Raw genomic sequence first — 19,196 nt, forward strand, 5'->3', positions numbered from 1 at the left:
TTTTGAACAGTGGTCTAAGTCATTAAGAACAATTGCAAATAGTTGAGGCCTCAGCACTGATCCTTGTGGCACTCCACTGGTCACAGCCTGACAACTTGAAAATGCCCCATTTATCCCTGCTCTTTGCTTCTTGTCGATTAATCAACCCTCTAATAATGATAATATATTCCCCCCAACTCCATGAGCCCTTATCTTGCTTATTAACTTTTTGTACCACACCTTATCGAATGCCTCTTGGAATTCCAGCTATACTGCATCTACTAGCGACCAGCTCCCCTTTTATCTATCTATTAATTAGACCCTCAAAAGACTCTAAACCTCGGGCTTTTTGATCAGTTCCAACCACTTGCAGGACTGCATGTGTAATTTAGACTGACAGTTCGATGTATTTCTGAGGATTTGCTGCACCTTGGCAGGTAAGTTGTTAAACTGAAACCATGTTTGCCTGTTCAGGTGGACATAAAAGGCCCTGTGATATACTTTTACATAGAACCTTCGAAAAATTTACAGCACGGAAGGAGACCGTTCTACCCATCATGTCCGTGCCAGTCAAAAAAGAGCTATACAGCCGAATCCCATCTATTATAGTGTCCAGGTGGTTGAATACTGAAGCATGATCATGTCAATGTTATTTCTGTCTGTTTCAAGGGTTTCCTGGTGTTAGGATGATTTATATTGATGGGGATAGAGGCCATTGATGGCATTTTCATATGAGTGATTTGGAGACCTAATAGCGCTGGAGACGTTGGGCCTGAATCTTTCGTTCATCGGGCACACATGGTCGGCGGGCCCAGGAGCGGACGAGAAGTGGGCCTCCTGCCACCAATTAACAGCCAACCAGCGCGAAACGGGTGTTGAGAAATGCTCAGTGCTGCCGGGGTTGGGGGGGTGAGAAGAGGGCAAGCGCTGACCTAACTAATGGCGCGGGCGAGCGCTTCTAGCGAGCTCCCTGAAGGCAGAGAGCTGCCCCAGGGAGCTGCAGACCTCCACAGGCTAAAGAACACGACAAAACGCTGCTCACTATGTCCGTGCAGCACAACCAAGCGCCTGAAAGCATACCTCCTTCAAAAAAAAACAATCCCCCAGATCTCTCTTTTTTATTTGATTTCCCCACAGAGTTTCCACCCCGCCCTGGGATCCAAGTTTGAGCAAAAATGTGAATGCCGCCTGGGAGAATGGCCCATCCGCCAACCGGAAATGTGGACGGGGCCCACGTAAAATCGCTGTCGGTTTCATCGTTAACAGGTTTAATTGCCCACGTAGTTGTCGGCGGGCGTGCTTCCGACTGCCGCACGCGCCTGCCGAGCGAAATATCGCGCGAGTGCGCACTGACGCCGGGGCGCTGGCCTGATGTCACCTCGCTCTATTTCACGTCCATTCAGGCCTGGCGCGCACCCGCCCGCAGGGACGTTAAATTCTGGCCCGAGTTTCTCTTGAACCGTCACGCTGTCATTCGTAACCTCCACTTACAACCAAACGTGCTTTTATATTTGGGTGCTTCATCGGTCCTTCTGATGGCAGAGGGACATCTGTACCTTGGCTTCCTGTGTTTACATTGTCAGATCTACTTCTGTATCCCAGCAACAGAATCAAGCGCCCGTGAGAATCCGAGGACACAAGGCAACTGGCGGAGTTAGAGAGAGAGAGAGAGCTTTAGTAATGTTAACTTAGGAAGTCAATGCACAGGGTTTGGTTATCGATCACCAGAGCTGCAGAGCTAATAAATGTTAGAGTGTGGAACTCGATTTCCTTCCTTGTGGGGATGTAAATCGGCCATAATTTGGAATGGAAGCAGGAAGAACATTAAATGGGGAGAGAGGTCGGTGAGATGGAAGGGGCTGGATTTTTTATGCAGCTCGTCGCAACAGGAACCATGACCGTCCGGCCCGTATAACCATGGGAGAAGCCCCGTGGTCAGTCTCCCGGCAGCAGCCACAACCTCCCTGATTACGTTGGGTGTGAGGAGGAGCTGTGGCAGGACTCGCGGCTGTCTGCACCGGATTGTCAGTTAGACTCCTTGAAGAGCCAACTGACACCCATTATCCCTCAGCCCATTGTAGCTTAGTGATAAAAGCAAAATACTGCGGATGCTGGAAATCTGAAACAAAAACAAAAATTGTTGGAAAACTCAGCAGGTCTGACAACGTCTGTGGAGAGGAAGACAGAGTTAATGCTTCGAGGCCGTATGACTCTTCATCAGAACTGAAGAGAAATAGAAATGTGGTGAAATATAAGCTGTTTAAGGGGGATGGGGTTGGACAGGTGAAGCTGGATAAAGGGCCAGTGATAGGTGGGGGCAAAGGAGAGATTGCAAAAGGTGTCATAAAGAAAAGGTCAAAGGGGTGTTGACGGTGGTGATATTAGCTGAAGGATGTGCTAATGGTGGGTAGAAACAGGCTGTCTGAGGTTGGGAGACTATCAGGTTGGAAGCTGTGGAAGGAAAATCTCCAGAGGAGATGAGGTCAGTGACAGTCCTGGAAACAATGGCTTGATGTTCGGTGGTGGGATCATGGTCCAAGGGGAGGTAGGAGGAAGTGTCTGCGAGTTGGCGTTCAGCCTCTGCAAGGTAGAGGTCAGTGCGCCAGACAACAACAGCACCACCCTTGCCAGTAGGTTTGATGACAAAATCTGGACCTGAGAGAACGGAGTGCGGCAAGTTCAGAAAGAGACAGGTTAGAGTGGGTGAGAGGAGCAGAGAAATTGAGATGACTGATGTCACACCGACAGTTCTCAATGAAAAGATTACCTAGTGATAGTTCAGGGATTAATTGGGAGCCGCATTGCTTTCCTATGCCCTCGGCAGGCTGCCCAGCGGCAACTTGGGTGTAAGGGGGGGGTGGTGAAATCCCGCATGGTCTGGTCTGCTGTCGCAAGCTGTGATGTGTTCTGCTTAGACCCATGAAGCAGCCTTGCTGAAGTTACAACAAAGTCTTTATTAACATTACTGAATGATGTACATATTTATGTGGCGGGTAAAGGTATGGAGAGGTATGGAGAGGACCCCATGCTAGGTCCTTACATGTTGCTACCTATCTCTAGACTGTCTTAGCTCCAGGTCATGTGCCTTCTTACATCACCGTGTGGACAGTGCTGTTAACCCTTGTTGACCCTTTAGGTACCAGATCCTTTTACTACACCTCCCCCCCAGTCTTTACCCCCTGGATATAGATTGACGTTACTTTGTTTAAAGTTTGTTTCAAGTCTTATACTGCTATAAGTCTCATGTGCTTAACTTTAGTGTTGCAACTATAAACTATTCTAACTCTAAACTACTTCATGAATAACATTACAACATTAATGGCTTGCATTAACAATGTCCTTACTATCCCATCTCCCACTTCAAATCCTTGAAATTGGAGATTCGGGTGGACTAGAGGTCTTGTACCCCCGCCACATCTTGTTTGCCGTCCTTAGGGGGAGTGGTTCGATCTAGAGATTAAAAACAGAAAATGCTGGAAAAACTCAGCAGGTCAGGCAGCATCTGTGGAGAGAGGAGCAGAGTTAACGTCTCAGATCCACATGACCCTTCTTCAGAGCGAGCTCCCGCCTATCTCTGACCTCTATTTAGCTCCACCAGCTCCATCCTCTCTTTAACAGAATACAATCCATCACATTTCTACCTCTCTTCAGCTCTAAAGAAGAATCATAGGGACTCAAAACGTTAACCCTGTTTCTGTCTCTACAGATGGTGCCAGGCCTGCTGAGTTTTTCCAGCATTTCCTGCTTTCATTTCAGATTTCCAGCATCTGCAGTATTTTGCTTTGATTTTAGGCTCTAGAGGTCCTGGATCTTGGTGGTGGTTTCGAGGTTGTATCTGGTTGTAGGCATGGCTTCATGCATTTCTTCTAATGATGGATGCTGCATCACGCCTGATTGGTCTGGTTGATGTGGCAGTGATTTGTTCCAGTAAGAGGTGATTGTTTCTTTCTGGGTGGACGAAGGTGGTTTTCTTCTTCTCCTTCTTCTCCTTCTTCTTCTCCTTCTGCCTCTCACTGCGATTGAGGGAGAGCAGTCCTATGGTTGGATGAAGAGTAGGGAGGTAGTTCTGAGTTCTGTTAGTGTGAGGCTGCTATCTGGCTCCAGCTGATGCTGTGGCTTTGACAAGCTGATTGGTCGCTGTTGAGGCTGTGCGTTGATCAGCATCTCTACCATCATGCACCGTGATTGCTGGTGGAGGTAGAGTCTTCCCTGGAGGTCTCTCTGGCTCTAGCGTCACCTCCATTGGGGATGCTATGGTGACCTACTGTGCGGTGGGCTGGTCTGGCCCTTGGGTAGGTTTGGGGACCTGAAATGAAGGAGGACAGACCTGCTCCATGAGCAGAGAAGAGAGGTTACAAATAAAGTCAGCATTTGCAAGCTTTTATTTTGCTAATGACTGGGGGTTGGTTTCTGCTCTATGACGTGTTCTCTCCATTGATCGTTTTTTATCTTGATGGATTCTATGCTAGCTTTCAAGGTCACACTCTGTAATTGCTTTCCTGCCAGTTGGTTTTCCTAGAGTTCATACTCTTTGGTGAGAACTTCGACCTTCGCTTGTCATTCTGTGTTCTTGATCTTCATCTCTTCCGTTCCCTCTTTGGGAATCATGCCATTTCAAGGTTCCTTGCAGATGTGGAACTATTTCCTTCAGTGCTGCAGTCTCATTCTTGTACCTCTTGGCATCTTCCCGGAATAGTGAACACTCCTGGGTCTTCTGTGAAAACTGGGTCATCCGTTCATTCAGGGTGGCAGTAAATTCATTTTGCCTTGCTTCATAATGTCCCAAAGGGACAAACCCGGCCCTGAGGGATCCTTGTAGAGTGAGGAAGATCCTTCAACAGGTTTTTCTTTTCGTTGCAAAGCTCAAGCACTTCATCTTGAGTCTTCTGGTAATTTAGCAGCGTCTCATTGAGTTTGTTCTGCTGTTCTGCTGCTCAAGGTGTTCTGTATCCGTTACATCAGTGAAGGGTAATGGACTGTGTTTGATTCTGATCCTGAAGGACAAGTAGTTGCTCTTTCAATTGTTTATTTTCTTGTTAGCTTTTGTCTTCTCGAGCTAGTGCCATTGAGCACGTTTGTCATTGCTGACAGCTCCAACACAGCTTTATCTGAAGTAACATTCAACATCTTCACCAGCTCCTTGCATTTTTCTAGGGATGCGTATTGCTTTGTCAAAGAGTCTTTCAAGGCAACGTGTTCTGCTGAGTGCCTTTCTTGTCTGCTGTCATGCCTGGCTGTGCTTCAGCTTGAGCTCTCCCAGCTCGGCTTTAAGACAAACATTTCTGGCTTGTATCTCTGCTTTCTCTTGCTCCTCCTGGTGCAGGACTTTTTTACATAGGAATATACGAAATAGGAGCAGGCAATTCGGCCCTTCGAGTTTACTCCGTCATTCAATAAGGTCATGGCTGACCTGTTTGTGTTTCAAATTCCACATTCCCATCTACCTCTGGTAACCTTTGATTCCCTTGCCTATCAAGAACCCATCGACCACCTCCTTAAAAAATATTCAATGACCCCGCCTCCACCGCCTTCCGAGGCAGAGAGTTCCAAAGTCCCACAAGCCTCTGAGAGACAAGAATTCTCCTCGCCTTCTACTATCAGCCATTGGCACAGCTCAGGTAACATACTTAGGTCATTGAGAAAGAAATCACCTGTATGTTCTGGCTCAGACTCCCCATAAATATACAAGACTGGTACTGCTGAACAGTTCTATGCCTCTCTGGCACCCCCGTGTGGCTTGTCCAGGTTTTGTCCTTTGCTTCCCCTTCATTTCTCTTGGGGTTTGTTACAGCTCTTATTAAGCTCTGAGTTCTCCTCAGCTTGAAGATTAAAATATTTATCGAAGGCTGTTAACAGTCCCCTGAGACTGGCATCGGATTCGTCAATGCCTTGCATCAGGACAACATGATTGTCAAGATCGCCAAACCAGTAAAAAAAAGAAAGGCATTCATCCGGTGATGTTTTTTTTACTGATGCCTGATGCAGTCAAAAGATGTGAAGATTCACTCCTCAAGGATGCCAAGTGCCCTGTTGTATTTGGCCCTTGGGTTGGCCCAAACTGGTCTGGAAGTGTCAATTTCCTATTCATGGCCATTTTTTCCTTTGTTTCTCGCAGCTGCTGCATTAAAGGTCGTTGCCCTTTTAAGAACGTTTTCAGGTCTTTGCCTTTTTTCAAATGGTTGCCGGTACTTTTAAAGTCTGCAGCAACTGTTCGAAAACAAAAGTCTGGGCCCCTCTCATTAATTTTCTTCAGTAGAAACAAGAGGCCGGGGCGATTTTTAAATCCAGGCTGCGTTTGTTGAAAAAAGTTCACTCTTTTTTTTTTTGGACTGCACAGGAGGCGTTTAAAAGAATAGGTTTGGACAACAACCAGAATTTTTAAATGAAGGAATGTACTGGAAGGCAATTTTTACGCTCTGCCTGCAGTTTTGTTTCTCTTTTCTCATGGAACTTCTTTCAAGATAGTGTCACCAGTCTCCGGGAGACAAAGGATTTCCGCGAATTCGTTGCAAAATTCAAAATGGCGGCGGAGGTTCGCTGGGGAAGAAGAATCCCAAAATGGCCATGGGGTGGGAGGACTGCCGAGGGTCGTTACGTTTGTGATTGCTCAGGAACGAGGCAGGAAGGCAGAATTCTCGCTGGCCGGGAGGCAGAAGAATCGTAAGGCACCCGATTTGTTTTTTAATAATATTCCTCCGTGTTCAATCTCTCTTTATCTCTTTACATTCCGGACTACAGACGTCGCACGGGGAGGGTGCTGAGTCGGAGTTCGGGCTAGCGACGAAATTCACAGAGGAGTTTCTGCCTGACTAGTATTTTTTTTTTAAATGGTCCACAGGACTGGCTTGCCTGGAACTTTGAAAGGATTTTATCTCGCCCTGCAGGCTGCTGGTTTCTGCTTTGCTGTAGCTGATCTTCCACAGGGATTCAGCGGAAACTTCTGCTTGAGTTTAACTTCCGCCTTTTTTTTTCTGCTGCCAGGCTCTTGTGTCTCTGGAGCTTTTCAGGTGAGCTTTCTCAGCGTCTCGTTTCTTGAGTGAGGTCGTTTCAGTGCAGAATCATTGCTGGTATCCTTTTCTTGAGTTCTTCGGTCTACTGCCACCATGATCTGTTCTGTTATCAATACCCACGATGTGTACTGCTTGGACACCATGAAGCAGTCTGGTTGAAGTTACAATGAAATCTTTAATAACATTAGTGAACTATGTACACATTTACAGTAGAGGGTGAGGATTGGAGAGGACCCCATGCTAGGTCCTTACATGTTGCTACCTGCCTCTAGACTGCATTAGCTCGAGGTCATGTGTCTTCTTACATTACCATCTGGGCAGTACTGTACTCAGTCCCATGCTAACCCTTAAGGTACCCGATCCTTCTACTACATTTCATAGTCAGGCACTCTGCCTGATCGTGGGACCAACTATTGGAAAGGGTGGCGGGGGAGGTGCAGAAAGCCAACATCCTGCCCTTTCCTCCGAACACTCTTCTTCTCCCTTCCATGATCCCCTGCTTGCGACCTCTTCCACATTCACTCACCTTTGGCCTAGGGTCCTGAGCCTCTGGTGGGTGCATTGCTGTCAGCAGCTGCCGCTCCGACTGGTGCTGGTGGCAATCATGAGCTGCCAGCTTCTGATTGGCTGTCGGTTCTTGGTGGGTGGGACTTCCACTGCCGGGGACTGCAATCGAGGGAAAGGCCCAACGGTGGCCACTTAAGTGCCTGAATGACACCTGGTTCTATTAGGGCTTCCCCATAGAACTGGCGGGGATTCCCTGCCAGTTTTCTGATAGACTTCTGGCCCAGGATTTTTGAACACGTGCTCTGAGTTTGCATTTATAACCCTAGATAAACTGCAGGACAAGCTGTAACTTCATATGACCTGTTAGAAATTAAATAAGTCACTAATTAGTGTTATAAACCATCAATCCACATAGACATATAGTCAAGAAAAATAGCAACTCAGGATTTTTAAAAGTTTGGCTTCTGATTTATAAGATATTAATGAGTCTGGGAGTAGCATTGTATTGAGCAAACATTACTGACCCTGTGAGCAAGAGGGAGCTAAATGAACAGGCATGAGTCTAACAGTAAATGGGAACTGAGATAAGTGAGTCTGACTGGAAGAGAAAACTGGGCTACCATTGCCGAGTCTGGCCGTAAGAGGGAACTGGGCTAACATTGCTTAGTCTGGCCGTAAGAGGGAACTGGGCTAACATTGCTGAGTCTGGCCGTAAGAGGGAACTGGGCTAACATTGCTTAGTCTGGCCGTAAGAGGGAACTGGGCTAACATTGCTGAGTCTGGCCGTAAGAGGGAACTGGGCTAACATTGCTGAATCTGGCTGTAAGAGGGAACTGGGCTAACATTGCTGAGTCTGGCCGTAAGAGGGAACTGGGCTAACATTGCTGAATCTGGCCGTAAGAGGGAACTGGGCTAACATTGCCGAGTCTGGCCGTAAGAGGGAACTGAGCTAACATTGCTGAATCTGGCCGTAAGAGGGAACTGGGCTAACATTGCTGAGTCTGGCCGTAAGAGGGAACTGGGCTAACATTGCCGAGTCTGGTCGTAAGAGCGAAATGGGCTAACATTGCTGAGTCTGGCCGTAAGAGGGAACTGGGCTAACATTGCTGAGTCTGGCAGTAAGAGGGAACTGGTGAGCATTGCACAGTTGTGAAGACTGGGGATCCTGCCTTCAGACTGAGGATATCCTCCAACATGTTAGACGGCACCACCATGTAGCTAAATGGAATAGATTTAGAACAGATCTAGCAGCTCAAAACTGGACATCCATGAGGCGCTGTGGGACTGCTAGCATTATATTCTACCTTGAAGTGTGGCAGCATTGATATCAATGACTGGGAGGAGCTTGCTATCAATCGTTCAAATTTGTGACAACTTATCCATCAAGCTGCATCACGCTCTGAGTCCAAATGCAATGATTAGTCAAAGAGGCTGCAGAGGTGGAAAGTAAAGGAAGAGAGTCTTGTACTCCGGACCCCACTCTCTCGTGGGACATCGTGCCCCATGTGCCCAAAGATCTGCAGGTCAAGAATTGGCCTGTTCAATACATGAAGACCCATGGTAGAAAATCACGATCCTGAGTAAGTGTCATCCTTGAATCGAGGGACAGCTGGCAAAACGAATATCCAACCACAATCTGTAATCACATGGCCCGCCGTATCCCTCACAGTACTGCTACCATCAAGGCAAGGGGCCAACTCTGGTTCAATGTGCAGTGTGGCACGGCATGCCAGGAGCAGCACCAAGCATACTTAGAAATGGGGTGCTAACCCGCTGAAGACAAAGGCACAGAATTACATGCACGCGAAACAGCTGAAGTGGCATTCAAGAGCAAGGACAAAGTGATCCCACAAGCAAAGAATTAAATCTAAGATCTGCAGCTCTGCCACCTCCAGTCATGAACGGTGATGGACAAATAAACAACAAATTGAAGGAGGGGGCTCCACAAACAGCCACATCCTCAATGATGGAGGATCCCAGCATGTCAGTGCAAAAGGCAAGGCGGAGCTGCTGAGTGGAAGATCCATCTCGACCTCTTCCTGAGGCCTCCAACATCATAGACACCAGTTTTCAGTCAGTCAGTTCGCAGCATGTGATGCCAAGAAATGGCTGAAGGCACTGAATACAGCAAGGTCAATGGGCCCTGACAACATCCCAGCTGTAGTATCAAAGACCTGTGCTCCAGAACGAGTGATGACCCAAGCCAGGATGCTCCAGTACAACTACAAAACTGCCATCTATCTGACAGATTGGAAAATTGCCCAGGTATGTCTTGAGCACAAGAAAAAAAATTCAATCGAGTCAATTACTGCCCCATCCGTCTACTCTCAAATATCAGCATAGTGATGGAAGGTGCTGTGTTCAGTTACTCAGCAATAACCTGCTCACTGATGCTCAGTTTGGGTTCTACTAGGGTCATTCAGCTCCCGACCTCATTACAGCCTTGGTCCAAACATGATCTAAAGTGATGAATTTTGGAGGCGAGGTGCAACTAATGGCACTTGACATCAAGGCAGCATTTGGCTGACCATGATATCAATGAGCTTTAGCAAAATTAAGGCAATGGGAATTAGGGGGAAAACTTTCTAATGGTTTGAGTCGCACCTAGAACAAAGGAAGCTGTCTGTGGTTGTTGGAGGCTCTCTCTACCCCAGAACATTGCTACAGGAGTTCCTCAGGATAGTGTCCGAGGCAGAATCATCATCTGCTGCTTCATCAGCCCTCCATCATAAGGTCAGATGTGGGGATGTTCACTGATGATTGCATAATGTTCAGTACCGTTCGCAAATCCTCCGATAATTAAGTAATCCATGCTTGCATGTAACAAGACCTGGACAACATTCAGCCTTGGGCTGATAAATATCAAGTAACATTTGTACCACACAAGTGCCAGGCAATGCTCATCTCCAAAAAGAAAGAATCCAACCTTCATCCCTTGACATTCAACAGCATTACCATAGTTGAATTTTTTTTTAATGTGTCCATGGGATGTGGGCATCACCGGCCAGGCCAGCATTTATTGCCCATCCTTAATTGCCCTTGTTCAGAGGGCATTTTATGAGTCAACCACATTGCTGTAGGTCTGGAGTCACATATAGACCAGACCAGGTAAGGGCGGCAGGTTGCCTTCCCTAAAGGGCATTAGTGAACCAGATGGGTTTTTACAACAATCGACAATGGATTCATGGTCATCATCAGACTTTTAATTCCAGGTTTTTATTCAATTCAAATTTCACCCTCTACCATGGTGGGATTCAAACCTGGGCCCCCAGAGCATCACCCTGGGTCTCTAGGATACCAGCCCAGTGACAATACCAAAATGCCACTGCCTCCCCCTGTTTCTCCCCTATTATCAACATCCTGAAGGTTACCATTGACCAGAAAATTAACTGTACTAGCTGTATATATACTGTGACTTAAAGAGCAGATCAGGGGCTGGAAACTCTTCAGTGAATAAATCACTTCCCGAGTCCCCCAAAGCCCCATCTACAAGGCACAAGTCAGGAGTGTGATGGAATTCTCTCCACTTGCCTGGGTGAATGCAGCTGCAACAACACTCAAGAAGCTTGACACCATCCAGGACAAAGCAGCCCACTTGTTTGCCACCCCATCCACCACCCTTGCTCAGCGGCAGCAGTGTGTACCATCTATAACAAGCACTGCAGCCTCACCAAGGCTGCTTTGACAGCACCTTCCAAACCTGCGAGCTTGATAATCTAGGAGAAAAAGGGCAGCAAACATATGAAAATACCACCCACCGCCTGCAAGTTCTGCTCCAAGCCACACACTGTCCTGAGTTGGAACTAGATCACCGATCCTTCACTGTCGCTGGGTCAAAATCCTGGAACTCCCTCCCTAACAGCACTGTGGGTGTATCTACACCACATGGACTGCAGCAGTTCAAGAAGGCAGCTCACCAACACCTCCTCAAGGGCAATTAGGGGTGGGCAATAAATGTTAGCCCAACCAGTGACACCTACATCCATGATCAAATAAAAATTCTGAGCATCTCATTAGCAGGCAGCTGAGTTAACATTGCTGAGTCTGAGAGGAAGGGAAGGCTGTTAACAACATTGTTTCTGGCAGTAAGAGGGAGCTGGAACACTGATATCAGTGACACTCAATATTTACATAAAATTGTGAGGGCAGCTTAATTACGCCAGTCAATTGATAATTCATCATTGGAGGGTTATTGCTGTTAGCTGACTGATGGCTCCATGAATTTATCCAGAGTGTAGCTATACCATACAGACAAATAAGGCACCAGGTTTGATTTCTGATCCCCTATGCTGCATTAGCTCATCTAAGCTGAGGCAGTGAACACAAGGCTGCTGCAATTAACAATTGAGTTGGAGAGGCAACTCTTAACTAGGGTATATTGCTGTGATTGCTAGTCATTGTCTATTCCAGATGTGCACAGTTGTAAGTGTCAAGGGAGGTCCAGCTATGATGATAGCTCTCCAAGGGCAAAGACCCTCAAGGTTTGTGTGTGAACAATAGCCATTTGGGTTAGGTACCATCGGGTAGACTATGCCCGTAGAATATTATCAGATTTAACATTCAGGATAAGAGGGGAGAAAATTGGTCAGGGACTTGGTAAAATTTCATGACTCAATTTGCAACTTAATGTCAAAAAGTTGAGCTCTGGTGGGAAATAGGGTCCTTCTGTCAACCTATTTTAAATAAAGCCTATTATTTACAATGTAAAATAAAGTACTTTCTCCTCCTGTGGAAACGTGTAAAAGTTTTCATATTAAGTCCTTCGGTAGAAGACCAGAAGATTTTTACCAATGCTATGATTAGAGCAGAAAGTGGAAATAGTTTGTACCAAATAAACTGAGTTTGGTGTTAAGGAATTGTTTCATAATATTCACTTTTTTTTATATTTTGTGTCTAAATAATCAATGATATGATTTTTTTCAGAGCGGAATAAGAATGCTTATTTGAACTATATTCTCCTTCCTATCATTCTTGTGTTCCTTCTGTGCCTCATGGTGACAATAATGAGTTGCCTCAGGAAGATCACTGAACCAGGTAAGAGAAATAGGGTGTCAGGAAGTGAATCAAGCACTGGTACCAAACAGAATGATAATGAACTCATTATGGACGATGCCCCATCACTTGCTCTTGCACTGACGAGCGCAAGTGACTTAGGTATTTTTAAGCAACTGCGCTGGAACGTTTGCCAAGCAGAAGTGAAGAGGTGGAGATGCCATGCAGGGCCAAAGGGAAAATTAGTCTAAGGATCAGATCACTTCCTAGCTTTTCTGAAGAGGACAGAGGTGCTGATTTGGGTGATTCAGAATTTGAGGGAGGGATGATTTTGATGTGCCAGCAACTGATGGATGAATTGGGAGTTTCTGAAACATGCTGGATAGGATGGTGAAGTCCTCGACAACATGTGTGTCTTTATGGTCTTCAGTCAGCCATGGGATGTTTGGTCAGTTCAATGGCCCTGGCAGTTTAAATCTCACCCTCCCCCTCCCTCCAGAAGAGGCTATAACAATGTACAGTCATGCTATGGTTATACAGGTTGTGGCTTAGCCATTTCCTCTGCCTTGGATAGGGTAGGAGAGACAATGGATCGTGGTTTCACTTGGATCTTTGATCTCCTAGAATCTGCTCTCTCCTAGGCTCTGGAATGTCGTCTTGGGAAGAGGCAGTTGTGATTCCACCTTTCATGATGACACATCTGTACTTTCATGGCTGTCTGGAGCCATTGCATGTTCTGGTGCCAGACAACAAATGGCCCTGGCAAAGGTAGAGTTGTGACCTTCTGCACCTGAACTTCTAACATTCTGTGACCACAAGTACTCGGTGAGCCAATAAGCCCACAACATCATCCCTCCTCCCACCGTGCAGCAGTTGAACCGTGTGGCAGTGAAGTAGTTGAAAGAGCCCTTAATTCAGGCATTATTGGAACTCACACCAGTGTGAGAAATAGGGCTTTCTATAAGCCAGTAAAATCACAATCTTATCTGTGCAGTGGCTGGTGAGCTTGCAGAGTGGGTTAATATGAATACCAATATTGTCATTCAGGAAGATGCTGTTTAGTTTGAAGGTGGAAGGACTGGGAAAAATCTCAGGCCTGATGTTGATCCAGGGAACCACAGATTGTTTAGCTAAAGTTCATTGCTGAACAAGACAGGCTGCTAGAAACTGCTGGACCCCTCCTACTTTCTCATAATTCACTATATCATCAATGTCTTCCCCATCATCATGCTGAATGGGGGTGGCTGGGGGGTGGGGTGGCCCAATAGTGCAAGCCTATGCACTGTAAATCAACCCAATAACCTACAGGATACTCTTCCTGAGCTATACTGCCCTGGCACCTGAATCCCTGTCCATGGGTTTACTCCATGCGGGCTCGGAAGCTGACTGTAGAGGATTCTGATGAGCCTGTATTCCTAAGCGATAGCACTCATATTTATTCCATCTTGCCAAGGTTTTCATGGTCCTGGCACCCAAGTTAGGACACAGCAGTGGGACATGCTCAGTGTAAATTCACTCCAGTTATGGGTGAGGTCAGTCCATTACAGGAAACATCTGAAGGCACAAAATGCGCTAAAAAATTTATGTTTACCAACACTAACAACATGAATCAAAAGCTGAAATTGATTAAAAAAAAGAACTCGATGAATTTCTCAAATCATTATGTAAGTCTCAAATTGATTCCTCTTCACAGCTAATGAAGAGCAAAGGACACCCAATTTAATTAACATAAATTCAAACTCTGAGCCAAACACTGGAGAAATTCATTATGCTTCTATCGTTTTTCAAAAGAGGAACCCAGGTAATTAATATGTTATATTTTGACAGCAACATTTTAATAATTTTCTTCCATACATATTAACCTAAGAAAGGATAGGATATACTTGCCATAGAGGGAGGGCAATGAAGGTTCACCAGGTTGATTCCTGGGATGGCAGGATCATCGGATGAGAAGAGATTTGGCCATCAAGGATCGTATTCACTGGAGTTTAGAAGAATGAGAGGGGATCTCATTGAAATGTATAAAATTCTGACAGGGATGGACAGACTGGATGCAGGGATGATGTTTCCCTTGGCTGGTGGGTCTAGAACAAGGGATCACAGTCTCAGGATACGGGGTAGGCCATTTAGGACTGAGACGAGGAGAAACTTCTTCACTCAGAGGGTGGTGAACGTATGGAATTCCACAGGGGGCTGTGGAGGCCAAGTCACTGAATATATTTAAGAAAGAAATAGGTTTCTGTACTCTAAAGGCATCAAGGGGTATGGGGAGAGAGCGGGAGTTTGGCGTTGAGATAGAGGATCAGCCAGGATCATATTGAATGGCGGAGCAGGCTCGAAAGGCTGAATGACCTACTCCTGCTCCTATTTTCTATGTCTCTATGTTTCTATGTAACTTCACTAATTAATTGTATTCGTATCAAAGGTCCTCGCCCAGAAGAACAATCTGACCTGCAGCCCTCAGAATATGTAAGTAGATAAGTATACATGCCAAACTTAGTGCAATTATTTAACTAGAATAAATGCTTAACACAATGAACAAGTGAAATTATCTAATGTCTTGTTTTCATACTCACTCAGAATCGAGGAGCTTCAGATGGAAATGAATCACCCATAATCTATGGCACAGTAATTAAGTAGGACATCCTAGTTTGCATGCAGATAATTGGAGGACAAAAGGTTGGAAGAGACACTGTTTTTTTGGCAAAGTGTTAGCTGTTTATAGAACTAGATGTATATGTTTGGGATTGTAGCTACTGAAGACAGGGATGCATGATGGAAAACAAGTACAGCTTTATGGAATATCCAGGTTCAGCAATGATGTAATTTTCAAATATATATTTGGAATGCTTTTAAAACGTTTAACATTGTTCATGGTGATATGCTTCTTGGCAGAGTCATGCCATATCAAGCAGAATATTAGTATGTAACACGACACACACACGCACCCGACACACACACCCGACACACATAAACACACCCGACACACACACCCAACACACACACGACACACACACACACACACACACACCCAACACACACCTGACACACATACACACACCCGACACACACACCCAACACACACACACCCAACACACACCCGACACACACCCGACACACACACACCCGACACACACACACCCGACACACACAACCAACACACGCACCCGACACACATACCCAACACACACACCCACCCGACACACACACACACACCCGACACACACACCCAACACACACACACACCCGACACACACACCCAACACACACACACACACCTGACACACACACCCAACACACACACACCCAGCACACACCCGACACACACATACCCGACACACATCCGACACACACACACCCGACACACACAACCAACACACGCACCCGACACACACACCCAACACACACACACACACCCGACACACACACCCAACACACACACACACCCGACACACACACCCGACACACACACCCAACACACACACACACACACCTGACACACACCCGACACACACACACCCGACACACACACACCCGACACACACACCCAACACGCATACACACCCGACACACACACACCCGACACACACATCCAACACACACACACACACACCCGACACACACACACACACACCCGACACACACACCCGACACACACACACACCCGACACACACACCCAACACACACACACCCGACACACAGACACACACCCGACACACACACCCGACACACAGACACACCCGACACACACACACACCCGACTCACACACCTGACACACAGACATAATCCACACACAGAGACATAGGGCAGAATTTCCCGGTCGGCATGCGGGGGCGGGACCCGCACGCCAAAGCGTAAAATTACACGCGGTGACATTGGGAGTGCGTCCTGACTTCACTCCGCGTCACTTAGATTTGGCTGCGCGCCCGCCAAACAGTCAAAGACCGATTAAGGCCTGTTAATTACCTAATTGAGGTCTTTGTTAGGGCTGCCCGTCCAACCTTAAGGCTGGTGGGCAGGCCGGGAGCCTAGGCGGCTTCCGAAAAAACATGAAACCTCATCCACGGATGGGATGAGGTTTCATGAGGGTTTTAAAAATGTTTATTAAGTTTTAACATTCAAGTAATTGACATGTCCCAGCTCATGTGACAGTGTCACATGAGGGTTCATGTCAATAATTATTTTTCTCTCCGTTCAGCACAGTTTTTAAATAGTTAAAGAGATCTCTCTGATGCAGCACTTTGCCTCAGGGAGATCTGTGGGCTCTTTCGCGCATAAAAGCACATAGACCTGTTTAGGGAATCCCCACCACCCCCACATGCCTGCACAGGGAGCGCACAGCGCTTCAGGGCAGATGTCATGCTGGGCGGGCCTTAATTGGCCCGCCCACGTAAAATGGCGGCGCGCCCCTGACCTGGGGTGCTGATTGGGAACCTGCCCACCTGCAAACCCCCACCAACAGACAGACAATTCTGTCCATAGCCACATACACAGAGACACACACACCCTACATACCCCACACACAAATAGTCCACACAGGCACACCACACACAACCCGCACAGACACACACACGCACACACACACAACACATCCCCCCAATACACAGACACACACACACACACACACACACAACACATCCCCCCAATACACAGACACACACACACACACACACACACAACACATCCCCCCCACACACAGACACACACACACATCACATCCCCCCACACACAGACACACACACAGACACACACACACACACAACACACACACAACACCCCCCCCACCCCCACACACACACACACAACACATCCCCCCCACACACAGACACACACACACACAACACACACACAACACATCCCCCCCACACACAGACACACACAACACACACACAACACATCCCCCACACACAGACACACACACACAACACATCCCCCACACACACACACACACACACACACAACACATCCCCCACACACACACACACACACAACACATCCCCCACACACACAGACACACACACACAACACATCCCCCACACACACACAACACATCCCCCACACACACACAACACATCCCCCACACACACAGACACACACACACACAACACATCCCCCACACACACAGACACACACACACAACACATCCCCCCCCCACACACACACACACACACAACACATCCCCCACACACACACACACACATACAACACATCCCCCCCCCCCCCCACACACACACACACACACACAACACATCCCCCACACAGACACAACACATCCCCCAAACACACAGACACACACACAACACATCCCCCACACACACAGACACACACACACAACACATCCCCCCCACACACACACACACACAACACATCCCCCACACAGACACACACACACACAACACATCCCCCACACACAGACACAACACATCCCCCCCACACACACACACACACACACAACACATCCCCCACACAGACACACACACACACAACACATCCCCCACACACAGACACAACACATCCCCCACACACACAAACACACACACACACAACACATCCCCCGCACACAGACACAACACATCCCCCACACACAGACACACACACACACAACACATCCCCCACACACACACACAACACATCCCCCACACACACAGACACACACACACACAACACATCCCCCACACACACAGACACACACACACACAACACATCCCCCACACACAGACACAACACATCCCCCACACACACAGACACACACACACACAACACATCCCCCACACACAGACACAACACATCCCCCAAACACACAGCCACACACACACACAACACATCCCCCACACACAGACACAACACATCCCCCACACACACAGACACACACATCCTCCACATCCCACACACCCCCCACACACCACACACATACCCCAGACACACCAACCACACGCACACTTCCTTAAACATTCAGTGAATACTTTCCCAGCACTGATACGATCCAATAATGCTAACATACACCCACACCAATATAACAAACATGGGAAATGTTTCACCCAGACATCATTTGACTGTTGGCCCTTAGGGAACATTCCTCCCACTGTATTAAAATACACAATAATTGTAAAAATCCTTGCTGTACAAACACATCCTCAAATGCTCATCGTGAAATCCTTTCCCGGTAATGAGTCTCTATGGGTTCACATTCTATCTCTGGGCCCGTTTCATTTCATTGTAGGCTCCCATTCAGTTGATTTCTGTGTTGTATCATTATATTACAGCATGGTATATGTCATATGGTTGTCACAATCTTACCTGGGAGGCAAAACAAAGCTTGATTTCCAGGATTATCTAACAGCACATGCTGCTCCCATGACTGACTTCTGGGGTGGAATCATCCCAGATTTGCACTAAATGTGTTAGTGGATGAGTAAAATGATATTTTACCCATCACCCGCATGGCGGCTTTTCTAGCCTTATCGTACCAAACCCGCTGCATTTGTTATGCGTTCCCGGGAAACATGCCAGTTTGATGGCAGGCAGGTTCTCATTCACCCGCCATGCCATCACCTCGCCACGTCATCATGCCGGACGCCATATTTAAAGTCCAGCTGCACGCACACATCTCAGTGCTTCCGGCCCAGGACTACTGCAGGGAAGATGTCCATGAAAGGCAAAAAAAATACTGCAGCCTCCAGGTTTAGTGACACATTATCGGAATGCC

The 19,196-nt window shown here is 47.1% G+C and overlaps 1 protein-coding gene across 1 annotated transcript in view; it reads left to right on the forward strand.

The window, feature by feature from the left end:
• LOC144685351 (uncharacterized) overlaps nucleotides 1–15,094 on the forward strand; it is a 31,618-nt gene extending 16,524 nt beyond the window's left edge. The window contains exons 6-8 of the mRNA XM_078549760.1: nucleotides 12,420–12,530; nucleotides 14,182–14,289; nucleotides 15,069–15,094. Of these exons, the coding sequence (XP_078405886.1) occupies nucleotides 12,420–12,530; nucleotides 14,182–14,289; nucleotides 15,069–15,094 (245 nt within the window). The remainder of the gene's footprint in view (nucleotides 1–12,419; nucleotides 12,531–14,181; nucleotides 14,290–15,068) is intronic.
• The last annotated feature ends 4,102 nt before the right edge of the window (nucleotides 15,095–19,196 follow it).

The sequence above is a fragment of the Cetorhinus maximus genome, chromosome 10 (genome assembly GCF_964194155.1).
Source record: "Cetorhinus maximus chromosome 10, sCetMax3.hap1.1, whole genome shotgun sequence".
NCBI classification, from domain to species: Eukaryota; Metazoa; Chordata; class Chondrichthyes; order Lamniformes; family Cetorhinidae; genus Cetorhinus; species Cetorhinus maximus.